Source organism: Macrotis lagotis, chromosome 5, assembly GCF_037893015.1.
Source record: "Macrotis lagotis isolate mMagLag1 chromosome 5, bilby.v1.9.chrom.fasta, whole genome shotgun sequence".
Taxonomy (NCBI): domain Eukaryota; kingdom Metazoa; phylum Chordata; class Mammalia; order Peramelemorphia; family Peramelidae; genus Macrotis; species Macrotis lagotis.
Window position 1 is genome coordinate 254,778,985 of NC_133662.1, and position 8,437 is coordinate 254,787,421.

General features: G+C 41.7%; 1 protein-coding gene across 1 annotated transcript in view; it reads right to left on the minus strand.

The window, feature by feature from the left end:
* STYXL1 (serine/threonine/tyrosine interacting like 1) overlaps nucleotides 1-8,126 on the minus strand; it is a 64,332-nt gene extending 56,206 nt beyond the window's left edge. The window contains exons 1-2 of the mRNA XM_074189452.1: nucleotides 7,933-8,126; nucleotides 5,622-5,725 (exon numbers count right to left, since the gene is read on the minus strand). Of these exons, the coding sequence (XP_074045553.1) occupies nucleotides 5,622-5,724 (103 nt within the window). The 5' untranslated portion in view covers nucleotide 5,725; nucleotides 7,933-8,126. The remainder of the gene's footprint in view (nucleotides 1-5,621; nucleotides 5,726-7,932) is intronic.
* Between the last annotated feature and the right edge of the window lie 311 nt (nucleotides 8,127-8,437).

Genomic DNA, 8,437 nt, shown 5'->3' on the forward strand with positions numbered 1-8,437 from the left:
CCTTTTTCTTTCTCCCATTCCTTTTCCCTTTTTTTTCTATTGACTCCATTTTTATACCATATTTTATCTTCAAATTCAGCTTTCTCCTGTGCTTCAACTATAAAAGTTCTCTCTACCTGCTCTATTAACTGAGAAGGTTCATATGAGTATTATCAGTGTCATTTTTCTATGCAGGAATACATGCAGTTCATCCTCATTAAGTCCCTCATATTTTCCCCCCTCTCCTCCAATCTCCATGCTTCACCTGAGTCCTGTATCTGAAGATCAAACATTCTGTTCAGCTTTGGCCATTCCAAAAGGAACATTTGAAATTCCCCTGGTCCATTGAAAGTCCATCTTTTTCCCTGGAAGAGGACATTCAGCCTTGCTGGGTAGTTCATTCTTGGCTGCATTCTAAGCTCTTTTGCCTTTCGGTATATTGTATTCCAAGCCCTACGAGCTTCCAATGTAGTTGCTGCTAAGTCCTGTGTGATCCTGACTGCAGCTCCACGATATTTGAACTGTGTCCTTCTGGCTGCTTGTAATATTTTCTCTTTGACTTGGGAGTTCTGGAACTTGGCTATAATATTCCTAGGGGTTGGTTTTTTGGGATCTCTTTCTCTGGGGGATTGGTGGATTCTCTCCATTTCTATTTTGCCCTCTGCTTCTAGAATATCAGGGCAATTTTCCTGTAGTAATTCTTTGAAAATGATGTCAAGGCTCTTTTCCTGATCATGACTTTCAGGTATTCCAATAATTTTTAAATTATCTTTCCTAAGTCTGTTTTCCATATTAGTTGTTTTTTCAATGAGATAGTTCACATTTTCTTCTAATTTTTCATTTTTTTTGTTTTGAAGTATTGATTCCTGATTTTTGGTAAATTCATCAATCTCCCTGAATTCTATTCTTTGTCTGAAGGATTTGTTCTCCTCAGAGAGTTTTCTTATCTCTTTTTCCATCTGGCCAATTTTGCTTTTTAAAGTATTCTTCTCCTCAATAACTTTTTGAACTGTTTTATCCATTTGACCTAATCTGGTTTTTAGCATGCTATTTTCTTCAGCATTTTTTTGGATTTCCTTGACTAAGCTGCTGACTTCATTTTCATGTTTTTCCTGCATCTCTCTCCTTTTCTTTTCCCAGTTTTTCTTCCAACTCCCTCATTTGATTTTCAAAGCCTTTTTTGAGCTCTGTCATAGCCTGAGCCCAATTTCTGTTTTTGTTGGAGTCTTTAGATGCAGGAGCTTGTGCTTCCTCATCTTCAGACTGAGCATTTTGATCCTTCTTGGGCTCATTTGCAAAATATTTCTCAATAGTCTTCCTTTTGTTTCTCTGCTTGCTCATTTTCCCAGCCTGGGCCTGGTTTGGGGGTGCTTCCTGAGCTTTTGGGACACTCCCACAAGGGTCTCAGTGTGTGAGGCTCTGTCCTCCCTCCTGGTCTGTGAATGACCATAAGTGCCCCCCTCTGCCACGGGGCTGGGGGGGGGGGCCCTGCTGTTCTATGGGGGGCCTGGACTGGGGTCAGGATCTGAATGTGGTCAGAGCCCCAGAGTCCTGTTCCAGGGGCAGAGGACAGAAGAGCTCTGCAGTCTCTCTTCACTCCCCTCCCTCAGCTCAATGGGCTCATGCCCTGGGGGCTCCTGCTTACCAGCTCTGTCTGCTTCTGCTTCTGGCTCTGGGCTGCAGTAAGACCAAGCTGCTCCCTGTGTGCCCCGAGGGCTGGGCTCCACATGCTTGCTCTGGCAGAGGTCCCGCACTGTTCCCCTACTTTGTGCCCAGTGCTCCTCGGGGTGCAGCTCAGGAGGCTCCCCCGCTGCTGTGAGCTAAGACTCCCAGCGCCCTGGGGCTACCTCTGGCAGGCTGAAGTCCTTTGACTCTGGTGGGCCACCCCTCTGGCAGGCTGCCTCTCCAATCCTGGGGAGCAGAGCCTTTCTGCTCTTTTCCAGGTTACCTTGAGTAGGAGAACTGCCTCACTGGGTCCCTTTGTGGGTTCTGTCTCTCGAAAGTTTAGTTAGAGTCCTTAGCTGATGAGTTTTATCAGAGAGCTCCTAAGACTGGATCCCTTCTTGTCGCCATCTTGGCTCCGCCCCCAATAAATTCTTGAAAGATATTTTCCAGGCTCTTTTTTTTGATCTAAATTTTCTAGTAGCCCAATAATTTATAAATTATCTCTCCTGGACATATTTTTCCAGGTCATTTGTTTTTCTAAAAGGTACTTTACATTTTCTTCAATTTTTTTCAGCCTTTTGATTTTGTTTGATGGAATATTGATGTCTTAAAGTTTCATTAGTTTCTATTTGTCTAATTCTAATCCAATTATAATTTTTAGGTTTTATTTTCTTCAGTTAGTTTTTGTGTTTCCTTTTCCAGTTGGTTAATTTTACATTTTTGTTGAATTGCATTCCCTAGCCAGTTGATTGGAGTTTTAGAGATGCATTCCTTTTCCAGTTAATTGACTTTATTTTTTCAAGAGCTACATTATTTTTCCAGTTGGTTACTTTCACTTTTAAAGGAGTTAATTTTTTAGGTCAACTTTTCATAATTTTCCTGCATGACTTTTATTTTCCCCCCCATTTTTCTACTTCTTCTCTTTTTTGGCTTTTAAAATCTTTTTTTAGCTCTTCTGTGAAATTTTGGATTTGAGTCTAATTCATAGAATCTTTTGAGATTTTCCATGTAAGTAATTTATCACACTTTCTTCTTCTGAGATGACATTTTATCATCTTATTTGCATATAGTAACTTTCTATGGTTAATGCTCTTTTTTGCTTTTTTGCTCATTTTTATTGTTAAGCTCTGCTCCTGGGGTAGAGAGAGTATAGTTCCAAGCTTTTTGTGCTGGGACTGGGGTCTGAACCCTGAACCCTGAAACCCTGTTTCCTTTATGTTCAGACTGCATTTGCAGTAGTTTGTTCCCAACACAGACCTGTCTGTTGTCCAGTGTTCCTAAGATTCAGACTTTGTCTAGGGATGGAACCTTCACTGCAGATCTGCTATCTAGCTGCAAGGATCTGAGCTGCACTGTGGTTAGAGGCCTCCCACTGGCTTTCCTGCTCTCCTGACTAGCTGGGCTTTACTTCCTTTCACTTAAAGTGGTAGATCTTCACTGACAATCCTACAACTGAAAACTTGTTTCAATGTTTTAATGTTTTTTGTTTGCATCTGTAGCTTTATGTCTATATAGAGGCTTCATTTAATGTGGTATTGGGAAAAGTTCTGGAAGCATGCCAGTTTCATTATTGCCATTTCAGGTCTACCTTAGAAGTCTCCAATTTCTAGTGTGGAAGTCTTTAGCAGGCATATTGTTTTCCCCCAACAGAGCATAAGCTTTGTGAGGGCAGGGGGTGTTTTCATTTTTCTCCTGTCACAGGGCCTGGAATTTTCTAGATGCTTTTGGAATGGAAGTGAATTCTCAATACTCTCTTTTTAACCTCTTCTGTATCAGAAAACAAAGACTCTCAATGAAAAAAATTAAAACCCTCTCAAGACTTGTTTTCTCTGTTGGTTTTTATATGCATTGTCTTTTTTCTTGTTGAGGGAGATCACTTGAGCTCTATCCCATAAGCAGCAGAGATAGAATCTCTTCAAAAAGAATCCCAGGTTTCCTCCAGGGGGGAGTCACTTCTACTCCCTGATTGATGCTTTCTTTCCCACAACTTTTCCAAACTGCTTCTGAAGTAAACCCTTCCAGAATCTGTTTCTTGTTGGACAAGGACCCATAAGGCCTGGGCTTACGTTTGTTCTAAGCCTGTTATGAACCAATTAGCTGAGGTCATGGTGTCCAGGCCCTCAGTGTCTTCAATAGAATGAGGGACCTGGAGATCCTCTTCAATACCAAGATCATCCTTCCCAAACAATCTTTTAAAAACAACAGTATGGTTTACACTCAAAACAAAGAAATCTAGGATGAAGACAAGTTGTAGAGGTACAGCCTTTGGCTTCTAGAACAGTGGGTCTACAAAGGAAAAGTCTTGGTGTGACACCCCCAGGGGCACTCTTCAAAGTGTGGAAGGATGGATTATGGTCTTGTCACCTCCAACACAATCATAACTGGCCACTAGACCCAGATGGACCCAGAGGAGAAAGTGAGGCTGGTGACTTAGCACAGAACCCCCACACTCAAATCTAATTCATGTGCTTGTCATGGAATTACCTTCCTGATGTCATGGTCTTCTTCAAGAATAAAGGAAAAACATCATCATCTCTTGGCACAGAACACTAGAGAATGCAGACCTCTTTTGACCTAGGAGTCTAAAGAGTGCTGATTTCTCAGGGAACTAGACAGAAAATAACTCTCCATAGCTCTCCCCTTCTAGGTTATGGCTACCCCATTTCTTGGCCTTCTTACCCAGCCCAAATCATTCTAGTTCTCATGGACTGGCCAACAATAGATCCCAGGACAATACTACTTGGTTTAGTTTAGGCCTTGACTGGATCAGAGTGAATATAAAAAACAATTGTTTCTGTTTGGGTCAGAAACCTTGAGAGTCTTCCCCTCTCAGATTGACTTTTTTTTTGACTGCACAAAAGAGGTCATTCCTTGCTACATCTCTTTTTTTTTTTTTAATGTTTTTTTGCAAGGCAAATGGGGTTAAGTGGCTTGAAGCCCAAGGTCACACAGCTAGGTAATTATTAAGTGTTTGAGACCGGATCTGAACCCAGGTACTCCTGACTCCAAGGCCAGTGCTTTATCCACTGCGCCACCTAGCCACCCCACTTCATCTCTTTCTTACCAGTCTTAATCAAGGAATGGGCATTACCTTAGTTAAAGTGAAACTTGATAAAGATCTTAGTTTATCTTTATAAGGTTTTCCACTCCCATCTCCAGTCCTCCTGATTCATATCTGGTCACTGGTCCCAGATGGCTCTGGAGGAGAGTGATGTTGTTGACTTTGCACAACCCTGCCTCACTGAAATCCAATTTATTAGCATGTCGTGGCATCAACTTCCTACCTAAGGACAAACAATACTACTTATCCCCCCAAATTCTTCCCAAACTAGATTACCTCATTATGGAATGAGTTACCAAGTTCCCACTTACCCACTTTGAAGGAGTTTTAGGCCAGAAAATTTCCTCCCAATGAAAGATATCCTTTTGTCCCCAACTACTGTGAGAAATCAATCTATAAATGTATCTTTACATGAACAATATTCTATTTTGTATTACAGTCAATATTGTATATTTTGTCAGAACATAAAATCTAGGGTAGTTACTGCCCTGCAAACACTATTGTTTCCCCTAGAGGAAATGGAAGCAGGAGCAACTCATTCAGGAAAACTCATTCAGAAGGCCAAGACTGGTAGGGATGCATTAAATGCTAGGGCTCAAACAAACTAAAAAATATGCCTTTTGCATGAATCCCTGGCTTTCCTTGGGTTTTTATCTAACCATGTCCCAGGTTCCTTTGCTTTCCATTATGGATCCCATGCTATAATTTTCTGCCTCTGAGCCCAAACTGCTCACTAGTCCCTTTGCCATTTGGTTCCCCCATTCAGATTGGGCAGGGAAGAGAGATTATTGGACCTGTTTTAGACAGCTTTGTATTCATTCTCCACAGCATGGGCAAGTTTAGGACCCTATATGTACAAGATGTTCACTGAATAGCTCTATACCACAAATGAATAGGAAAGGAATTTCTGACTTACCTAGTAAATAGAGATAGTTGGACTCTGCTAATCTGGAGTGCTTTGCTTCCTGATTCAATATGTTGTAAAGCATTGTGGGCTCACACATCTGAAATCCAGCCATTCTATTGGGAAGAGACAAAAAGGAATTTGCATAAATACATTTCTTTCCATCTTAAAAAAAAGCCATTTACTAAAAAGTAATAGATGAAGTCTACTTCTTGAGCTATTGAACTGAGATGCAAGGAATCATCTGAATGTCCATAAGATGATCAAAGATTTTGTAATAAAGCATCTTCAGTGAAAAATAAAGCTTTCAAAAAAATTATATTTAGCAAAATGTATCTGTACTATGGGGTAATTAGGTAGTGCAGAAGACAAAGTACTAGGTTTGGAATCAGGAAGACTCATTTTACTGCATTCAAATTTAGCCTTAGACACTTACTGTTTGACCCTGCGTGAGTCACTTAATCCTGTTTGCCTCAGTTTCCTCATCTGTAAAATGAGTTGGAGAAGGAAACAGTAAACTAATTCAGTACTTCAGTTGCCTCAAATGGGATTATGAAGAGTCAAACATGACTGAACAACTTATACTATGCATATATATACCTATTTACATAAGTATGTTGCCTATTACCTATTTACATTGATTGTGTGTGTTTGTGTGTGTGTGTGTGTGTGTGTGTGTTTAGAGGTGATTAGAATATAGAATGATTAGAGATACATTTGGGGGCCTAGAGTCCATTGACAAATTATATTTTCAAGCTATTAATCCAAATTGAATTAAAAAGTTTTGATAAGATCTTCTTCCCTATATTGCATATACTGTCAGAAATAGTCAAGATGTTGGTTGGTTTTGCTAAACTGACTTTTGACTTTTCTTCCTAATGTTTGTTATAAGGACGGTCTCAGTACATTGCAGGGAGGAGATATATTTGTCAATGAATAAGATATAATAACAAAAGGCAGCAATAAAAATAAAAAATGTAAAATCCTTATTTACCAAGACAATAAAAAATAAACAAAAGCCAGGTTCACAAGAAGCCAAAATGACTACTTCTAATTTTCACTGTTATTTTAATGTTTTTTAGAAGGCATAATAACATTGTGACTTTTTAAATACTTTATCCCATGTGCCATCTGAATTTAGATTAGGAGAGGTGGTTATATCCTTTCTAATTAACATAAACTGAATGAAACTAAAAACAATTTCTTTTGTAGGGTTTTTTTGCAAGGCAATGGGGTTAAGTGGCTTGCCCAAGGCCATGCAGTTATATAATTATTAAGTGTCTGAGGCTGAATTTGAACTCAAGTACTCCTGAGCCAGTGCTTCATCCACTGCACCACCTAGCCGCCCCTAAAAACAATTTCTTAAGAGTTTTCTATGTAATATAAACCTCTGAAGTTTTCTTTTTTTTGCAAGGCAATGAGGTTAAATGACTTAGGTGTCTGAGGTCCCATTTTAACTCAGGTCCTCCTGATTCCAGAGCCAATACTCTATCCACTGCGCCACCTAGCTGCTTTCTTTGTACATTTTACCTTCAGTATTTAGCACAGTAAGTGGAATTTGACTAATTAAATAGGAAGTGTTCTATATCTATTTCTTTGCTAAGAGAATATGTGTATATATATATATATATATATATACTTATCATTGATGAGCAGGATCACAGATTTAGTTAGAAGGGAATTTCATATTATATGGGCCAAGTTCCCCTTCTTTACAGATAAGGAAACTAAAGACCAGAAGTCATTTCATCCATAAATCCTGATTTCAGAACCAGCACACGCTCCATGGCTGGTGTATGAAATTGCTTGTGCAATGGAATTTGAGTTAGTTTTGAAATTCAAAAACCCCCAAAACACTGTCCTAGAAAGTTCTCCCATTGGGTCCTTCACAAAAATATTTACATATATGTGTGTGATATGCATATGTGCATGTAAATGTATACATTCACATACATTTCTATGTGCACACACATATAGATAGATATAAACGATAGAGTCTGTCAGGTAGATAGAAAGACAGACAGATGGATAGATAGATAGATGATAGATGAAATGAGAGCCCCCTTGCAGGTTCCATTTCACCAGGATACAGTGATGCTGCACCTTGCCGGATACAGTTTGTGTCTCTAAGTGCGTGTTAATGTGTCTTCTGGGAGAAAGTTATGGGGGGGCATGCTGGTGTGGCGGCCATACACGCCTGTGCTCTCCTCATGGCTGCAGTCGTTCCCAGGCGCCCGCTGCTGCTGCCCTGGGAGAGGCAGTGACCGACTAACAGACAGGGGTCTGGGTTCAAGGGCTGCCTTCGCCTCTCAGGGATGCTGACCCGGAGAGAGATCACCACTCCGCGCCCCCTCGATCCACAGGGCTGGCCCTGCTCCGCCCGGCTGGAGGACCGAGGGCGCTTGTGGCCTTTGTTTTCTTGTGAAGGTTTGGACGATGGTCGCCGCTCCGGCTCCTCCCCTCCTTCCTCCCGCCCGCCTTCACGCCTTCCTCCTGCCGCCGCCGCCGCCGCCGCTTCTTCCGGCATCTGGTTGCTAAGGACCAAACGAAATCCCGCCAGGCCTTCCAACTCTCGCGCGACTTGGATCCCCTCCGCGCTGTCCCTTTCAACCTTGGCAGGAGAGCAAGAAGGCGGAGGAAGTAAGTATGGGGGCGAGGACGCTCTCGCGGGATCTTGGAGGCCGACCTCGCGAGACTGGGGCTGGGAGAGGGGCGCGGCAAGTCTCGCGGGGTCGCTGTCCGCGACTTGAGAGGAGCTGCCGCCGCGCGCTTGCGTGCTGCGTGCTGCGTGCGTGCTGCGTGCTGCGTGCTGGAGGTCGTTGGAGTCA